Here is a 20,814-nt window from a genome sequence, read left to right as displayed (position 1 = left end):
AGTGCACCTGGAGCCTGAGGTGGGAGGCTTGTTTTTCAGTAGATACTTTTTGATTGGCCAGTGGGTCCAGAAGGTTGTTACATTCTCTGAGCCAGGAGAAGGCTATATAAACCCTGATTTGAGGTTTGTTTTGGGGGCTCACTTTGAGGAGTATTCTGTGATTTGATCAGATGAAACTCTGGGAAGCCATCGTTGAGAGCCCCCCAGCTTTGAAAAACCCAGATGTTGATGAAACCCAGATGTTGATTTGGTATGTATGTAATGGTTGGACAATTTGGAAACTATGTGATCTGTTTCTCTGTCTTGATAATTCTGCCTGTATACTCTGAAGTTTGGGGTGCTGACCATTTTCCCCCGAACTAGGTAAACAATACATATTTGACTGATTAAAGTAAGCTTGTTAACCCATTCTGAGTTGCTTTCCTTTAACAAAGCAGATCCAAGAACCTGTGTTGGCAGCCACCCTGGGGACACTGGGGTGCTTGCTGATACAGTCTGAGACCTGTCATTGGTCAGTCAGTGAGAACCAGAGTGATTTGGGCATAAAAGCATAGTCAAGTTGGTGGTCCTTCATTCTCCAAGAGAACCAAAATGACATCACTATGCTAAAGTCAAGTTTCAGTGTGTCTGACTGTGGCTGATCAGACCAATACAAGCTCAGAATGCTCTACCACAGGTCAGGCACAAATAGTCCATGTGAACATTTGGGGTGGAATGTCCAAATCTGTGCATCCTGCATTACCTTTGAGCTGTTTCAATTCTGCTTTGCTCATAGAGCACAGCCCCTTCTCTGATATGGGCTCACCATTCTGAGCAGTCCTGTGCCAGTGTCTCCCATGCCACACAATCAATTCCAAAGTTCTTTTTTTTTTTAAAGAAATTGGGGTTAAGTAACTTGCTCAAGGTTACATGGCCAGTTATTTCTGGGTGTGGTGCTGAGTATCTGAGCCCAGACTTGACCCAGGTCATCCCGACACTGGAGCCAGTGCTCTTACTCGCTGAGCCACCTGGCCGCCGTTAAGCAATTGGGGTTAAGTAACTTGCTCAAGGTTACACAGCCAGGTGTTTCTGGGTAGGTGCTAAGTGTCAGAGCCTGGATTTGATCCCCAAGTCATCCCAACACTGGAGCCAGTGATCTTACTCTCTGTGCTACCTGGCCGCCCCCAAAGTTCTTAAGAGAGACCTTGAGAATGTCCTTGTATCGCTTCTTCTGACTACCATATGGACACTTGCCCTGTGTGAGTTCTCCATAAAACAATCTTTTTGGCATAAATATGTTTTGCATTCAAACACTGTGGCCAGCCCATCGGAGTTGAGCTCTCTGAAGCAGAATTTGAATGCTTGGCAGTTTAGTTCAAGTAAGGACCTCAGTGACTGGTACCTTATCCTGCCAGGTGATCAGAATCTTCCTAAGACAATTCAAATGAAAGTGATTCTGGCACTGGTAGACTGTCCAGGTTTCACAGTCATACAATAATGAGGTCAGCACGGTGGCTCTGTAGACCTTCAGTTTGGTAGTCAATCTAATACCTCCTCTCTCCCACACCTTCCTTCAGAGCTTCCCAAACATTGAGCTAGCTCTGGCAATGAATGTGTCAACCTCATTATCAATGTATACATCCCTGGAAAGCACACTACCAAGGTAAGTGAACTTATCCACAGCATTCAGAACTTCTCCATTTGCTACAACCGGTGGTTCCGTGTGTGGATGGTGTGGTGGTGGCTGATGGAGTACCTGTGTTTTCTTGGTGTTGATTGTTAGGCCAAAATTAGCACAAGCAGCAGAGTACTGATCCATACTTTGTTACATCTCAGCTTCAGAGGTTGTATTGAGTGCACAATCATCTGCAAACAGAAAATCATGTACCAATACTCCCTCCACTTTGCTCTTGGCTTGTAGCCTTTTTAAATTGAAGAATTTACCATCAGTGCGGTAGCTGATGCCGTGTTCGTCTGCCTTGAAAGCATTTGACAATATGGCTGAAAACATTATACTAAAAAGCATGGGAGCAAACACACAGCCTTGCTTTATTCCATTGGTGACTGGGAAGGCACAAGAGTATTGCCCATTATCTAGAACCTGGGCAAGCATGCCGTCATGAAATTGACTTACAATACTGAAGAACTTCTCCAGGCAATGCTTTTATGATGCCCTGAAAGTATTTGTGGCCAAAGACTTATGGTGCATCTCAACTACTCAGTGCTGATGGAGTCCCATTGATTAGTGATAAGGACATGAATCTAGAGAGATGGTCTGAACACTTCCATAGTGTTCTCAACAAACCATCATCAATCAATGCTGAGACCATTGACTGTTTACCTCAGGTTGAAATCAATAGTTAAGTAACTCCATTTGAATCCCAATGGGCTTTATCAAAGCCTGGTTTCCCAGAGCTATATTTCAAGAAATCTTAAATGAAAACTACATGAGACAAAAGAGTTAATTGCCCCAATTTTTCCAGGGGGAAAAAACCATAATGATAGAATAAATAAGTAAGGAAGAAAAAAAATCTAGTCCACAAATGCACAATACATTGCAAAGTATAAGCCATCAAAATTTATATTCCTTTGGATAAATTCCCCACATGTAAGAGTATTAATCCCCACATGTAGAGAGGGAAAAGAGGAAGAAGAGGAAATGAAAGAGGAGGAGGAGCACAATAAAATGTAATGTTAGATGCATCAACCCTAATTTGCCATTATTTATCATTTTCACACATATGCATGATTCCATTATTGACAGGCTTAGCAGATAATATATACTTTTGCACCTTGGTCCATCCATGATCTCATCAATATAGGTATGCCTTTTAATGTAGCAGAGTTCAACGCACCCACAGAGTCTCATCCTGTATCTCTAGTCAACATCCTCTCATTAGTCTCCATAAGAGATCCATCCATTTAGGCCTTTTAACATTATGTCAGCACCAGTGAACCGTGAGACTCGCCATCTTACTATCATTTAAATGCTTATACTTCACTGCTTTATAGGTCTGTGATTTCATTAACACACTCCATTAGCACATATCACAATCCTATTATTCTTATTAGGCTAAAAATTCAACCCCTTGTGGTGGATAACTAATAGTAACTAAGGAAACAATCTGAGCTATACAATTTATTAGCAAAACAGACATAATAAACAGGTAAATGGGACTCCCCAGTCAGTCCAAAGACCCTGAATAAAATGATACAGATTTTTATGTATTAAAATAATTAATCAAATAAGACCAATTAATGAAAAGAAAACAATTAGCTAGAATATAAAATTAGGCAATTTTATTGGAGAAAAGATTAGAGACTTTTCATATTGGGAATGGGAGAGCCAACAGGGGCAATTCCCTAAAATCAGAAAAGGTGGCTCACTCTCCCTCAAGTGTCTGTATTCAATCAAAGGAACCTGCAAACAAAAACTGATTAACCAGTTTGGGGCTAGTTTTCAGATAAGTCATATGGGTTACATGAGATGTATAATTCTGAGAAAACTCCTTGCAATAATATTTGGATATGACTGGGTTTCTGTTCAGCATAACCTAGGTCCTTAGTTAAGGGTCTCTAAGCAACAGGTAGAAATAGTCCAGCTTCCCAGTCACCCATGACTAGGTTCAAGCAATGCAATAAAATTTTCTCATGATTCGTATAATTGAATAAAATTTTATCACAAAACAGAACTTGTACTAGACTCATAATTGGATAGAAAGGGAACTGAGCTAGAGCCAGAATTGAGACACAGGATGGAGTCAGTGTGGCTCAATTCCCACACCCTAATGGTCAAAAACAGCTAGGACCTGAGTAATGCTCAGGAATTAATCTACTGTATATTTATGAACATCATTAGAACTTCAGATAGTGCAAATTCAAATACATAATCACTTTATGAGATTCATTGTTTGTACTAATTGAGACCTATCTGGTCAACCTACTGTGATAAATTTTTCCAAGCTTAGTTAAGTTGAACATTGGACAATAGACATAATTTCCATCAAAGGCCCATACTTGAAGCCTTTTCAAGTAGTAGAGCCTTTGAAAACCCAATATTCTTTCCATAACATGATTAAGCATCAAAGTAGTACATCAGTGGAAGATTGCAATTAAATATCTCATTAATATTTATGTATCTCTATTTACATGGCCATCTAGGTGGTACAGCAGATAAAGGGGCAGTCCTGGAGTCAGGAAGTCATCTTCCTGAGTTGAAAACTGACTTCAGACACTTTCTAGCTCTGTGACCTTGGGCAAGTCACTTAACCCTGTTTGTCTCAGTTTACTCCTCTGGAAAATGAGCTGGAAAAGGAAATGGCAAACCACTCCAGTATCTTTGCTAAGAAAACTCCAAATGGGTTCACAAAGAGTTGGACATGACTGAATAACAATAACTTACATGGACAAAGGGCATAATCATACCTACCAATGCTAGTTCCACCTTACACTTCTGAAAAAAAAGAGTGTTATTTGAACATATACACACACAGAGACATATACATACACACACAGTTCCCTCCTTGCTATAAGGTTCAATAATTATATGTGTAAATGTATATATGTATGTATTTACATGTACATACACATACAGACATATTTACACATGCAAATGCAGATGTGTGCATGTACATATAGAGAGAGAATATACATACATATATGTGTATGTGTATATACACACATAGTATTGCCAGATTGGTGACTATATAGTGACTATAAAATATGTATGTGTATACAGTTACCACCAGGCAGTAAGGTTCACTAATCACATGAGGAGAGAGAATATATGCATATAATATATGTATATCTATATACATACATGTATATGTACATATATAGTGGGGGGGTGTATACACGTACACACCTACCTTCACACATAGTCTTGCCAAGCTGCTTACTATAGTCAAGTCAAGACTGAAGCATAGGCACAAAATGGACAAAAATATGCAAAGTCATGCTTTTTTTTTTAATCTGGTACATTTCCAGGGAAACTGTTGTGTAAATTCCACTTTTATATTCATCTTTTAAAAGCTAAATAGTTTTACTCAAGTTGACCTTTACAGGATTCCTCAGGCTAAAAATTCTTTGCTAAGGAATGAGTGATACAGAAAGATAAAATCGGTGGACTTTACTTTTGTTATGTCTATACAACATTTACATAACCAATCAGAAAACAACAAGGATTTCCCTGCTTCAGTTGCTTCATCCATAAAAGAGATTGGACTCCTAACTCCTATGACTCACTCATTCAGGGAATGGTGTTAGGTAGCATGTCAGCTTCTCTCCACATCTCTCTACTACCAGCTTCTTGGCTTTTCCTGGGAAGGGTTTTACTATCTTTCTTTTAGTTTAGAGCCAAGTGGCTATGCTTAAGATCTCCAGGACCAATTGCTGACCATCTCAGTTCCTATGGTGACTTGAAATCCTCTATAAACTATAGCTCCTTAGCTGCCAGATGCTGTGTTATCCTGATTGAATTTCCACAATATTTAAATTGTTTCTTCCTGGCTGCTTCTAATATTCTCTCCTTGATCTGGGAATTTCAGAACCTGGCTATAATATTCCTAGGAATTTTCTTTTTGGGATCTTTTTCAGGAGGTGATTGGTGGATTCTTTTAACCTCTATTTTGCCTTCTGGTTCTAAAACATCAGGGCAGTTTTCCTTGAGAATTTCTTGAAGGATGATTTCTAGGTTCTTTCTTTGATCATGGCTATCAGGTAGTCCAATAATTTTTAAATTATCTCTCCTGGATCTATTTTCCAGTTCAGTGGTTTTTCCAATGAGATATTTCACATTGCCTTCTATTCTTTCATTTGTTTGGATGTGTTTAACAGCATCTTGATTTCTCATAAAGTCACTAGCTTCCCTTTGCTCCATTCTAAATCTGAAGGAATGATTCTCCTCAGTGAGCTTTTGAGATTCTTTTTCCATCTGGCAAATTCAGCTTTTTAAGGCATTCCTCTCCTCATTGTCTTTTTGAACCTCTTTTGCCATTTGAGTTAGTCTTTTTTAAGGTTTTATTTTCCTCAGTCAGGCTGTTGACTCTCATTTTGTAATTTTCTTGCATCATTCTCATTTCTCTTCCCAATATTTCCTCCTCTTCTCTTAGCTGCTTCTTAAGGTCTTCTATGGCCTGTAACCAGCTCGTATTTTCCTTAGAAGCTTTTGGTGCAGGAGTTCTGACTTCACTGTCTTCCTCCTGCTCCATGCTTTGACCCTTTTTGTCCCCAAAATAGGAGTCTAATGTTGGATTCTTCTGTTTGTTTTGCTTCCTTTGTCTGGTTATGTTGCCACTCAGTTACTTGACTTTTGGGCTTTTTGCCACAGTAGGACTCTGCCACCAGAAAGGGGAGCTTCTTTCCCGAATGCTGGGGTTTTCTCAGGTGCCTGATGTATTAGTTGGGTGCCCTCTCTGAAGCCTCCACACCCTCTGGCAAGCTGGTCACACACCCCAGGACCTCCACCCTAGACCACAATCCAGATCCAAGCAGGTTAAAGCAACAGCGATTACCCCTCAGACTGGTCGCTTGATCCCATTACAGTCTGCAGACCAGGAGCTGAAGCTGCAACGTGGCTGTGCCAAGGTGTCTCGGGGTTTCTCAACCCGGGGGCAAAAGCCGAAGCTCTCCCAACTACTGGTCCCAGTACTGCACTGACCTCTCACTTTGTCCTTCGCATCTATGTGTTGATAAATCTGGAAACAGCCACAGCTGCTGGTGATCTGGAGTCTCTCCAGCAGGTGGTTGGTCAGGCCCTCCCTGTGTGGTTGATCAGGCCTGCCCTGGGGCTAAAACCTCTGGCTCATGCAGGCCTGGGCTCAGGCTCCCAAAGCGTCATGCTGGCCAATTCCTGCCGGCCTGCCAGGCTGTCCTCAGCGGGAGGTGAGCTTCTCTGTGTCATTTTGTGGGTTTTGTAGCTCCAAAGTTTGTTCAGAGTCCCCTTTCACATGAATTGGGGAAGGTGGAAGCTGGAGCCATGGGGAAGTCCTGTTTCTACTCTACCCTCCTGTTCCTTTTAAGAGCTCATTTTTATAGTTTTAGGAAACCAAGCCATGTCAATCACATGAAAAGGCCATAGTAATGAAAATAGTATGTGTTCACAGAGCACCTACCATCTCAATAAATCTTAAAGTGTTTGCCAGTTTATTACATAACCTTTCCCCTGGATTTTTTAAAGTCTGTAGAAGTTTATCTTCTGTCACACAGGCTACAGTTTGTGTCCATCCCAAAGATTTGCTGTTGAAATAAAGCATGGGGTTGAGTATTAACCCAAGGTAGCTTTGTAGAGAGAATCTCAAATTCCACATTCATTTCCTCAACCACCCAAAAGCAAGCCCTTTGTATCATCTTCCACATCCACTCCCCCTTCTCAGAATCTCAGTAACCATTGCCAAGACTGACCTCATTTCTCCCAGTACAGAAAGGAAAAGGAAGCTCTTCAAAGCAGAAGCTTAAAGTAGGGATGTTTATAGGCAGAGAAAGAGAGGGAGAGAGAGAAAGAGAGAGAGAGAGAGAGAATATATATATATATATATATATATATAGAGAGAGAGAGAGAGAGAGAGAGAGAGAATAGAGAGAGAGACATATATAGAAATATAGATATATATATCAATATATAGAATAGATATATAGAATATCCCTAAAATCCTAGATATTGACTTATTCATTCATGCAGCAGACATTTATTAAGCATCTACTATGTGCCAGGCACCCTGCAAAGTGCTGGGAAGACAAAGACAAAAACTAAACTCTCTGCACTCAAGAAGCTTATACTCTATTGTGTATGTTATAAGTAAATATAAGACGTGTACAAAGTAATTTGTTGGGGACACTATTTTCAGGAATCAGGAAAGGCCACATTACAAAAGTAGCACCTGAGTTAGTCTTTGAAAAAAACTGAGGGTTCTAAGAGATGGAATTGAAGAGGGAAAGCATTCTCTACCCTCCTTCCTTAGAATCCTTTATTCTGGATTTCTTTCTTACTTATATTACATTCACTGCCTTTATTTGTTGCCTATCCATTCTCCCCTACATCCTTTTCAGAGACTTTTCAGGACCAGTTTAACTAATTAAAAATGCTGGCACAGGTCATTTTATCAACAAAATGGAGAAATAGACATTTTCTATTATTCCCTTGACCTCTCAAACTCCTATCAAAACAGAAATTATTTGCCAAAGATAAAGCAATTTCAGCTACCTCCATGATTTAGAACACTCAAAATGCAAATGAAGGTTTAAAAAAAAGAACTGATATCTACACTGAGCTCATTCAGTACCCCATGTCCACCTCCCATCTCCTATGCTATCTGCTGCACTAGGTAACCACAGATCACATGATCACAATAAAATGCAACTCCGTACCCCTAATCCCTATTCTTCCTCCCTCTCTCTAGTGATGTAGAGATTCTGGCTCCAGGATATAGTTTTACTCAGATAGTGACAGATAGCCAGAGCCAACATCACAGCAGTGCTCCAGGAGAAGAAACTTGCTGGGACCCCACAACCAAAACCATTGTGGGCAGCAATCTGTGCTACAAAAGTCTTTGCAAGAGAACCAGGAATAGAGGGAATGGGTAAAGACATGTGTCTGGTCTTGAAATAGAGCTCAACATCACAGTTCACACACCCCTTCTCCCAGAACCACAGAGACTCAAACTACAGAAATCAACTCTACAGCACCAACATAACAACTCTCTGAACTGCCGGTGGTAAGCACAGAGGGAGTGGGACAAGACACTAGAAAAGGTTTCAATATATGTGGAACTATGTGCCATTCCTAGAGGCAGCTAGATGGCTCAGCTGGGCCTAGAGTCAGAAAGACCTGAATTCAAATCTGACCCCAGACACTATCTATTGTAACCCTGGGCAAATCACTTAACCTCTATTTGCCTTAATTCATTGGAGAAGAAAATGGCAAACAGTATATTTGCCAAGAAAACCCCAAATGGGGTCATAAAGAGTCAGACATAATTGAACCACTGAGAGACAATGATAATGTGGTACTCCACTAAGTCTGAGGGAGAGATCTCAGCATCCAGTTGCAGCCAGTTCTATTGACTCAAAAGTCACTTAGGGGGTGGCCAGGTAGCACAGCAAGTAAGATCACCAGCTCCAGTGTTGAGATGACCTGGTAATCAAATCTGGGCTCAGATACTCAGCAGCACACTCAGAAATAACTGGCCGTGTAACCTTGAGCAAGTTACTTAACCCCAATTGCTTTAAAAAAAAAAAAAGTCACTTAGGGCAAAAACCTAGGATGGTGGATCATGCCTAGTATGGAAGAAGGCTGAGATTTTTTGAGATTCATCCTCTAGGAAAGCTACCATCAGAAAGTGAGCAATAAGGGAAAAATAAGAGTAAAAAGATTGAAATTACTAAGGATTTAAGAAAAGATAAAACTTAAAGACCTTGAACATAAGCAGATAAATCTATGGGGAAAACAATAACAACAAAAGCAAATATGGTTTCTAGATCAAGCAAAAAGAAAATAATCTAACACTCTATGAGACAGAGGCCTCTATGGAATGTAAGGAAAATATGGAACCACAACATGCTGTTCCTGGGAGGTTTAAAAAAAATTAAGAATTGTGAAAGTAAAGTGCATGGCCTACACAGCAGAAAAATGGGCAGCATAGAAAAGTTGGAATCTACAATGGCAAGCCTCACCAAAGAAGTAAAAGAGAGAACGATAGATTGGTTATGCAAATACACAGAAATGAAAGACAATATAGAAGAAAAGATGCAAAAACAATTACATTAACAGAAAACATGCTCACTATTCAAGCAAAAGATAGTGATCTCTAAGACAGAGTGTTTAGAAACAACCTAAGGATCATAGGTCTCCCAAAAGAACATGACAGGACAGAAAGTTCTCACACCATAACACAGGAAATAATTATAAAATAACTGCCCAGAATTTCTGGATATAGAAAATGAAATACCAATCGAAAGAATTCATAGATCACCTGCCAAAAAAAAAGTTGCAAATTCCAAAATATACAGTGGTTAAATTTAGCAATTCAGTTCAGAAATAAGTTCTGCAAGCCATCAGGAGTAAGAACATAAAATTAAAAGGAAAGGAAATTTGAATAACATAAGACTATTCTGCACCCACTAGAAGATGCAGGAGGGAATGGAACAGCATGTTCAGAACTGCAGTGGAGCTCAGGAAGCAGCCCAGGATGACCTACTTTGCACATTTGAACTTAATCAAATGAAAAAAAAAGATGAATGTTCAATAACCGAGGCATTTGAAACATTTTTCCAACAAAAAGCAGACCTGAAGAGATAATTTGCTTTGTGAATACCCAAAACAAGAGAAAACTTCCAGTCCTGATGGATTCATAGGAAAATTCTATTAAACCTTTCAAAAACATCTGGTGCCCATACTTCATATATTAATCTCAAAAACTGGGAAAGTACCCAAGCAGAATCCTTTTATGAGACAAACGTAGTCCTGATAGTTAAATCAGGGAAGGATAAAACAAGAAAAACAATAAGCCAATATCATCCATGAACATTGACTCAAAATTTTCAAACAAAATCCTGTCAAATTACAGTGATTTATCCAAGAAATCGTCCATTATGATTAAGTGAGATTTATAGGACTCTCTCCTCATCGGTGGAGATAAATGCTCTGCCAACAATGTGATGTTGGTAAGAGTAGGAGAATGGAGTTCTTTTCTGTTTCATTCAGTCTTCTTCAAGTTCTCTTCAAGTTTTGAGTCACTTTGGGCCATACAGTCACTCTGGGTACTTCTGGCTTCTAGCTTTGAGAGGCAAGATGGGAAAAGCTAACCCCACTTTAAAGTGCTGAAGGAAAAGACTCTAGGAAACCATGAGAGGAGCTGGCAGTCTCCATTATGTCCCTATCCCCGGCTTACTACACTAGAGACTTCAAGGAATTTCCCATTAGATAGATTTAGGACTCACTCTTGGTTGAGTTAAGTTACCTTTCTCCCAATGGGAAATTTCCTTCACTCTATATTATTCAGTATATATTCTGAATAAATACCTTCTCTGACTTCTGCTTTGTTATCAGTTTGGATAAATGGATTTTCTTTGATAATTGCTATATGTGTTCATTGTGGAACTGGTATTTGGTAAAGAAGTTCAGCCTTGGATATAAAGTTTCCCCCAATAATGAAACAGTGATCAGAAGTTAGATTGAACCTGAAATTCTAGACTAATAATATTTAAGGGAACAGATATATAAAAATCTTAGACAAGTATCTCCTCTCTCTGGGGAGGGCAGAATGATAGCTGCTGACCCCAACTTCCTGCTTCCCCTTCTGGCAGGAATTAAAGTCTCCCTTGGAGAAAAATAGAGGGAGAAGAGCCTAAAGATGTCTACTCTGTCTCCCTTTGAGCCCCACATGACACCCCCCCCATGCTACATGCAAAGGGACAGTCCTTACAACATATGGTGGGGCTTGTTACACAAGGATAATTCAACATTAGGAAAACAAATAACATAATCATATTTTTAAAAGAATCCAAAACCACATGGCCATCTCAATAAGATAGTCCAAAAAAAAACCTTTGACAAAGCACAGCACTCTTTTATGCTTAAAAGAAAAGAACCTACAAAGTGTAGGCATAGAGGGACATTTATTAGTATCACAAAAGGCATCTGTCTAAAACCAAAAGCAAGAATCATATGCCATGGGGATACACTAGAATCTTTCCCAATAAATACAGGAGTGAAATTAGGATGCCCATTCTCCCCACTATTGTTTGATAAAGTTCTAGAAATACTAGCAATAGTAATAAGACAAAAGAAATTAAAAGCATAAAGAGGAGATAAAACTATCCCTACTTGCTGATAATATGATGGAGCCCTTGGAAAATCCTAGGGAATCCACGAAGATACTGAGGTCATTAATAGCTTCAGTAAAACTGAAGGCTACAAAATAAATCCTCAAAAATTGACAATATTTCTATATAATTAATAATAATTGTTAACATTTATATAGCCCCTACTATGTGCCAAGCACTTTACATATATCATCTTATTTGATCTTCACAACAACTCTATGAAATAGGTGCTATTATTATTCTAATTTTACAGATGAGGAAACTGAGGCAAACAAAAGTTAACTAATATCTTAAAGTCACATAGTTAATAAGTGTCTGAGACTGTATTTGAACTCAGGTATTTCTGACTCTAGACATGGCACTCTATCCACTGTGTGTCCTAGCTGCCTCTATGAAACCCAAGAAGCAAAAATAGAAAGAGAAATCCCATTCCAAATGACAATAAAATGCATAAAATATCTGGGAATCAGCCTACCAACAAACAAAAGATTTCTATGCATTCAGTAACAAAGTGCTCCTTAAAGAAATAAAAAGGGGGGGAGTGGCTAGGTGGCACAGTGAATAGAGCACTGGTTCTGGAGTCAGGAGGACCTGAGTTCAAATACAGCCTCAGATACTTAACACTTACTAGCCACATGACCTTGTACAAGTCACTTAACCCCAATGACCCTTCCTTCCCCCCTCCAAAAAGGAAAAAAAAAATTCAGTTAGAGGAATATGCAATGTTCATGGCTAGCCTGTGTCAATATAATAAAAATAACAATGTTTTTAAATTATTTTTCACTTTTAATGCTATACCAATCAAATTACCGAGGAGATACTTTATAGACTTCAATAAAATGGCAAAATTCATTGGGAAAAACAAAAAAATGCAACATATCAAGAGAAAAGTTGGAAAAAATAGGAGAAAGGAGAATATTACATCCAGACTTCAAACTATATTATAAAGCATCTATCATCAAAACCATCTGGTGCTGGTTAAAAAATAGAGATAGATGGAACATGATAGACAAGGGAGAATCAGGGGGACAACGGAATTCAATAACCCATGTTTGTTATGATAAAAAATATAAATTATCTAGGGAAAAACCTCCTTATTTAATCAGAATTGTTACAAAAATTAAAAAGCAGTCTGGCAGAAATTAGACTTAGACCAACACTTAACACCATATTCCACAATCCAATCTAAACGGCTATGGGACCCTAAGATTAAAGGTTATACTATTAAAAAAAACATTTAGAGGAGAAGCAGATCATATGCATCTCACAGCCATGGATATGAGTTGTATTCTTAAGCAAATGAGAGATAAAGGCAATTACAAAAAATAAACTAGATAACTTAGATCATAAGAAACTGACATGTGATGAACCTGGAATAAGAAGGGAAGCTGTTGAATAGGAGAAAAAAATCTTTGTACTGTCGATCCTTTTTAACTTCTGTAACTTTAAGTATTTGGGTGGTTTTGGTTTTTTTCCCCCAATTTATTTATTTAATTATTTTTAGTTTCCAACAAGATTTTGTTACAAATTTTTCTCCCCATCTTTCCCCTCCCCCACCCCAAAATACCAAGCCTACTGAATACCCCTTCTCCTAGTCTGTTCTCTCTTATATCCCCCCACCCACCCCCAACTTTCTAGTAGGGCAAGATGGATTTCTATACCCCAGTGCCTGTATATCTTATTTCCCAGTTGCATGTAAAAAGCAATTTTTTAAAAACAGTTTTTTAAACCTTTGAGTTCCCTCCTCACCCATCCCCACTGGGAAGTTAAGCAATTCAATATAGGTTGTACCTGTGTAGTTATACAAAACATTTCCATAGTAGTTATATTGTGAAATACTAACTATAATTCCCTGCATCCTATCCTGCCCCCCACTTATTCTATTTTCTCCTTTAACCCTGTCCCTTTTCAAAAGTGTTTGCTTCTAACTACCCTCTCCCCCAATCTGCCCTCCCTTCTATCATCCCCCCTCTTATCCCCTTCCCCCCTGCTTTCCTGTAGGGTAAGAAACCCAATTGAGTGTGTATGTTATTCCCTCCTTAAGCCAAACTCAATGAGAGTAAGGTTGACCCAATCCCTTTCACCTTCCTGCTCTTCCCCTCCATTGTAACAGTTTTCTCTTGCCTCTTTTATATGAGATAATTTACCCTAATCTATCCCTTTCTCCTCCATTTGGGTGATTTTATTTTTAACTTCATTTCTACTTTCTTGTTGGCAATTTCACTCATTAGGGGGAAAAAATAAGAGGCACAATGCACAATTTCATATATGCAAAGAAGAGGAAAGTATTTGTAAAAGTGTTCATGAATCTGCTCCAGAAAGTACTAAATTCTCAAGTACACTGGGGTGGCAGACATCCCAGGTTAGCACAGGTAAGCGATCCATGCTAGGACAAGGGGCCACATTGAAGTCATGTGCTTTTCATCTGTGGATATTTCAACCACAGAGCCAAATGGGAGATTAGAGATGGGAGGTTAGAGATAGCAGTTTGCCCCTTTTCCTTTTTTACCTTGGGGATCTTCTGACATCACTGCCTCTGTTCTTTCCTCTCCAGTTGGTGTTGCCTCTCCTCTGTGTGGGTTATTTCCTGGTTACTGTATTAGAAAAAAATGCATATTATCAGAATGAATGTTTTTTTTATAAAGAATTGTACAAAAAAGTATATTTTCAGCAATCTCATGAAAGATTAGTTTTAGACAGTCACAGGAGTCTAACCCCCTGTTTCCCATAAGTTCAATAATATAAACATCCCATTTTTTACTTTCCTATTGTTTTCTAGGAAGATTAGCCCTGCAAAAGTTGTGGCTTGATCATATCAAATTTTTCTGTAAGGGTGTTGTATCTAAGATACATAATCAGTTAGTAAATATGCATGAGACTAGCTATTCCCCAATATGTAAATAGTCAGAGGATATGAACCAAAAGCTCTCAAAAGAAGAAATAAGTATTCACAATCTCATAAAAGAATGCTCCAAATCCCTAATAATAAGAGAAACAAACAACAAAACAACTATGAGGTCTTACCTCATACCTTACGAATTAGCTAAGATGACCAAAAAGAAAAAGGCAATATTCAACACTAGAGGAGTTGCAGAATGATAGGCACACTAATACATTGTTGGTGGAACTGTGAAATGGTACAACCATTTTGGAAAACAATTTGAAATTATATAAATAAAGTGACTGAAATGTCCATACCTTTTGAGCCAGAGCTGCCATTATAAGGTATACCCCAAGAAAGCTATTGATAAGAAGAAAGTTCCCACATACAACCAAAATATTTATAGCACCATTTTTTTGTGTGATAACAAAGAAGTAGAAACAAAGTGGATGCCCATCAATTGAGGAATAGTTAAACAAATGTAGTATACAGATATAATGGAATATTACTGTGTTTTAAGAAATTATGTACATGGGGAAGCTAGGTGGCGCAGTGAATAGAGCACCAGTCTTGGAGTCAGGAGGACCTGGGTTCGGATCTGGCCTCAGACACTTAACACAAAAAATAGCCATGTGACCTTGGGCAAGTCACCTAACCCCAATTGCCCTCCAAAAAAAAAGGAAACTATATACATAATGCCTAAAGAAAAGCATAGAAAGATCTGCATGAACTGACTGAGAATGAAATATACAGAGCAAGAAAACAATATACACAAACTACAGCAATGTAAATGGAAAGAACCTCAGAGCAAAGCAACAATAACAACAACAGTGAATGTAACAAAATTATAAAAATCAACTATGAATTAAATGAAGTGATATAAGATGACATCCCCAAGCCTCCGCTTCATAGAGGTGGGAGGTCCACATTGCATATGTTTTTCAGGTTTTTCACTGATCAGTTCTGATTTTTTTCTTCTTAAAAAAAATACTATTTGTTATTTATCTCTCTGGCAGAGGGGGGAAGAAGGATGCTGAGGATAACAATGATGATGGAAGAAGCAGAAGATATCAATAAAATATTTTTAATTTATTTTTTAATTAAAATTTTTAAATGATGATTTTTTTGAAAAATAAAGATAGAAATGCCAGCACCAAAACAGTTCTGCTCTCTATTTCACCTTCCCCTAGATCTCTCTGCAATGAAGCATACAACTGGGCCACTCTGCAACCAGTGAGTAACTATTTGAATACTTTATCAAGAGAATCTAATGTTGCACAGGATTTGAGGCATTATCAAATATAATGCAAGGTCACAGTGCTGCATCTGGAAAAAATATTCTCCAGCACTAACAAAAATCTCCCAAGTGTTTGATCTATAATTAATGAACGCTGCCAGTAAAGAACTATAATAATAGTATTGATTGGGGTTGTTCCCAGGGAAGAAAGCACATTACAATTTCTTAAACCAGTCATTTCCACACAGCTGAGAAAGATGCCTTTTATTATTATTTTTTTAACCATTCACATAAGTAGTAGGTATTCTGCTGAGTGATTGCCTGTGTGTCCTTTTGGTATAAAAAGATAAAAATCACCCATCCATTCACTCCTTTTAAAAGGCATGTAACTGTGCACCAAAATAGAATTGAGTTTCTTAAACATAGTTTACATTCCTTATATTGGCCTGAATAAACCTCAATGAGACCAAAATGTCTTGTGAAAACAGCTTTTGAAATAGAAAAAAAAAAAGCAGAAAATGCAGCTTGTGCTGTAAGTAATGAAAGGAGATGGAAGCCTGGTTCTTCCAGACTAAGTTTAGGATTTAAAGAAAATAGGGCTTCCCAATGGGCCAGAAGCAGACCATGAGTGAGTGCATTGCAACATTTCCATGGGTATGTCTTACTCTCTCTTTCCTCCTCTGTCTCTTCTCTCCTACCAATTCAGTGCCCTGTACCAGTTTTCATAAATTAATGAATGAATGAAGCATTTAAGTGATTACTATATGCAAAGCACCATGTTAGATACTGGGAAGACAAATAGAAAAGTCAGACAATCTCTGCTCTCATGGAACTCATATTCTAATGGAGGAGAAAGTACACCTGGAAGGTTTCAGCTGCAAATGAGGCAGAAGTTTCATGATCTTTAGGATTCAGCAGCAAAACTTGACATTTCCACTAAGAAAACATATCAACTTCTGATGTTGAATCATTTGACAATGCCAAAGACTTTGGTGGAGAAAAAAAATATTTTCTATATCTTCAATAAAGATAGTTATAGTACCTGCAAGAGCAGTTGCCAGGCTGCATTTCCATGGGAGTTATATCCCAGAATTATAGCTGTAGGTGCTGGAATTCAAATATTGTTATTCCAAAGGCTCTTCATCTCAGGTCCTAGGATGTGTTCATTGGTGTCTGAGGGGAGTTGGTAGTCAAGAAGATGACACTGGTGGTTTGACTTTCCTGAGCTTGTTTATTCCTGTCTCACTTCCCTGCTTCAGCTAGAATGGTCCACCTGCCCTTTGAGTGGCAATTGGTTGGCAGTTGAGGGGGATCCTTCTCGACAGAATTTGTTTCCCCAGATGATAGCCATAAGCACTGGGCAGGAAGCGGAACAGGTGGTATGGGGAGTGGAACCACTCCCAAGGCTCATGTTCTCATCTGCCAATTCATGGTAGTTGTTGCTGGGAGTGATGAGGAAGGTGGATCCCTTCTCCATAGTGATTTCTCCCCTCAATGGTGGCTGCATGGGCTGAGTAAAATGCAAGTCTAGTGGTTTGGGGGACAATGCTATTCCCAAGGGTCTTGGGCTTAGGATCTGGAGCTGTCTTCTTCAAGATCTGAGAGGAGATGGTTGTCAAGAGGGTAATGGTTGTTTGACCTGCCCAGAACATGATGCTCCCTATGCCTGCCTAAAGTGGGTGACTTCTTGATCCTGGATGAGGTCCACCTACCTTAAAGCAATTAAGATAGGCATGATTTTAAGGAGCTTAAGGAATCTTATTCTAGTACAATATAAACTCCTTGAGGATGAGGACTGTTTCAATCTTGTCTTTGTATCTCCAGTACCTGGCATGTAGCAGGCATTTGTAGAAGAAAAGAAACTTGCAAAAAGGTTTATATGGAAAGAAATAGTGAACAAAGGGTTTCTCAGCTTCAGCTTATGATAGTTATCACCGTCTGAACCTATCAGAACTATATGTAACACTTGCATAGCCAGAGACTGACTAGCAAAATGCCTTTATTTGGCTAAAAAAAATCTTACCTGATTTATGTGACTCTCTAGGTTGCATACCAATGAGCAATGTAAATAAAAGGCAAAGCCCTCATTAACTCATAACCCTCCATCCAGATTGAACCAATGATGCTACAAGTTTCCCATAGAAAAGGCCACTTTGAAGAGCCATTTTCCAAGTCTCCTCCACATGCTGTGGTCTCCTCCAGACCCCCGCCCCCGCCATTCAATCATTCTCCAATGCCTTTAACCTAAGGAGGAGAGTCCTGCTATTGTATTGTTTTGTTCATGCAGATTATGTGTGTCCACATGGGTCTGTCTAGATGTGGCTCAACGGGAGATAAGAATAGCTATCCCTAGAGTCTCCTCCCCCATCCTTCTCCAAAGTAAATAATGTTAGCTGCCAGGAAAGGAAGTGTGAGGTTGGAGCAAGAAGCTGGTCGTTCTGCTCTCCTCAGAAAAAGACAGCACTGCCTAGAATTATATCAATTTTCTGCTTTAAATATTGTTCATCTAGGGGACATAGTTTTTAGTTCCAAGTTGTGCTTCCATCACTGTCCCTTAATGGGGAGTGTCCCAAGCTATACATCCAGAGCTTAATTCCCTTCCTGCCAAATGCCAGTTTCACAATGAACATACATATCAAATAGAGAATATCCAAATTAATAGCAAAAAAAAAGGATCTATAGGAGAGTTATACCATAAAATGCACAGAATAAATGAGGTCTCCTAACAAGTGATATAACTCAAACCAACCAAGAAAGTCTTGGATCTTTCCCAAATGGAAATTTCCCAAATATAGTAAGCTGGGAATTAGGACATGATCAAAGTGCTGTCTGCTCTATACATTGGCTTATTCCCAGAGTCTTTCTCTCCCTTCAGAGACCTAAAGAGAGTCTGAAGCCAAGTGTCTTCTCTCTCAAAGGTAGAATCCAGAAGACCAGAATCTCTATTCTCTTAATCTCTTACCAACTTCAACCTTCTTGCAGGCATGGAGCATTGAGTAATCAGTTTCTACCAATGATGAGAATCTTATGCGAACAGCTTTTGAAACACCTGTTACATTAATAAAAAAAATTTTTTTTTGCTACCACATTGTAGTTTTCCTTGTCTGATGCTCCCACAATTCAAACCCAGGTCCTTACTTGAATATAGTGCTTAATAAGTGTTTGTTAATTGATTGGTTTCCTCCATCTCTAATTCCACCCCCAACTTCTGAGTACTTGGCATTTTACTCTTAGTAGTCATGTACTTCTTGTGGTTAAGTAACTTCTTTAAAGGCAAAATGAGCTTAGATGCTTATGGAGGTAAGAGTGTTGAGAGGGGTAAAGAAAGGATCCCAGAGGGGGTGGGTAGGTAGAGCAGTGAATAGAGCACCGGCCCTGGAGTCAGGAGGACCTGAGTTCAAATCTGACCTCAGACACTTAACACTTACTAGCCGTTTGACCTTGGGCATGTCACTTAAGCCCAATTGCCCTACCTTCCCCCCTCCAAAAAAAAAAAGGAAAAAATCTTTTTAAAAAAGGATCCCAGAAAGTGAGTAAAAAGCTCAGAAGAGGGAGATAGGAGGTCAAAAGGGCTTCCTGCATAAAAGGAAGGAGAGTGAAATGGTTCAATGGATTGAGTGCTAGATTTGGAGTCAGAAAGACCTAAGTTCAGATACTACTTGAGACATCTACTTGCTATGTGAGTCTATATGCCTCAATGCTTTTGTTGTGGTGGTTGTTGAGCTTCATTGTACTGATCTGTAAAATGGGGACAATGACCTTCACAGGGTAATTGTAAGGATAAAATGAGATACTATTTGTAAAGTGTTTTGAAAATCTTAAAGTACTATATAAACTCTAGCTATCATTATTGATGCTGTTATTTACACTACAGAAGGTTAGCCCTGTTCAAATAGGGACTCTCCATTTTTCCAAATTTCCTTCACCCCTAACTCTCACCTCCAGCACATTTTAAAAAGTATATGTCAGTATTTTTTTAAATAGCTGAGAAACATTGCATTGAAGGAATAAGGTGCCACAATAAATAGTCCCCAAGTAGACTTTAAATAATTGATGCTGTTCCGTGTATGCCTAATTTACAATTTAAGAGTTGGGGAATTGACCAATTATAGTGAATTGGAATTCCAGTATAGTAAACTGCACCAATTGGCCCATTTATGCCACCCAGACCTTCTCACAGTCTGAGAGCCTAACATACATTACCTCATTTGAGTTTCACAAATGCAATCATACAAGTATGATTACCCCCATTTTAGAGATGAAGAAACTGCAGTTCAGTAAGAAATAGTGTTCTTGAACTTGGAGTCAGGAAACCTGGGCTAAAATCCTAGCCCTGTCACGGACCAACTGCATGACCTTGAGGAAACCCTTTAACCTCTCTTGACCTCAGTTTCTTCATCTCTTAGTTTCATTATAAAATCAGGATTCAATTTAATTTGACCAGAATTTGTTTGATGCCTATGATGTAAAGGCATCAAGCTAGATGTCTCGGATACATAACTGAAATAAGGCACAGACTCTTCTCTCAAGGAATTTGCAAGTTAGGAGAGGAAAAAAATATATACACATATTACTGAAGAGGTTTGGGGGTGCCTGAACCCCAAAAATTCCAAGGCAGTGTCACATGAAACGAATTCACACACTCAAGCCTTCTCTTAGTCAAGTGGCAAAAAGTTTATTGTGATACTTTAGCAAAAGCAGGTGTGGATCCTTAAGGGAACCTTCAAGAGACTGAGGATGGGGCTGGGATTTGTATGGAAAAGGGGCATGGGAAAGGAATGCCAGGGATACTAATTAGATAATCTAAGGGTCCAGGTGTCTTCAGGAGCTATGGATAGGAAAATATATACCAAAAACTGAAGGAGTTGTCACAGGCATGGACCTTGGGGATCTGGCA

At 38.9% G+C, this 20,814-nt stretch overlaps 3 protein-coding genes across 3 annotated transcripts in view; 2 read left to right on the top strand and 1 right to left on the bottom strand.

Annotated features, from left to right (window-relative positions):
- C7 (complement C7) overlaps positions 1–20,814 on the bottom strand; it is a 289,650-nt gene that overhangs the window by 75,310 nt on the left and 193,526 nt on the right. The window lies entirely within an intron of this gene.
- The window catches only part of TTC33 (tetratricopeptide repeat domain 33), a 236,696-nt gene continuing 231,089 nt past the window's right edge, over positions 15,208–20,814 (top strand). The window contains exon 1 of the mRNA XM_069096225.1: positions 15,208–15,217. The gene's annotated coding sequence lies outside the window, so the exon portion shown is untranslated. The remainder of the gene's footprint in view (positions 15,218–20,814) is intronic.
- RPL37 (ribosomal protein L37) overlaps positions 15,211–20,814 on the top strand; it is a 40,182-nt gene continuing 34,578 nt past the window's right edge. The window contains exon 1 of the mRNA XM_069096226.1: positions 15,211–15,217. Within this exon, the coding sequence (XP_068952327.1) occupies positions 15,212–15,217 (6 nt within the window). The 5' untranslated portion in view covers position 15,211. The remainder of the gene's footprint in view (positions 15,218–20,814) is intronic.

Source organism: Petaurus breviceps, unplaced genomic scaffold, assembly GCF_028583685.1.
Source record: "Petaurus breviceps papuanus isolate PSGF00001 unplaced genomic scaffold, PetGlider_PUasm1.0 229, whole genome shotgun sequence".
NCBI lineage: Eukaryota > Metazoa > Chordata > Mammalia > Diprotodontia > Petauridae > Petaurus > Petaurus breviceps.
This window is presented reverse-complemented; position numbering and strand designations above follow the sequence as displayed.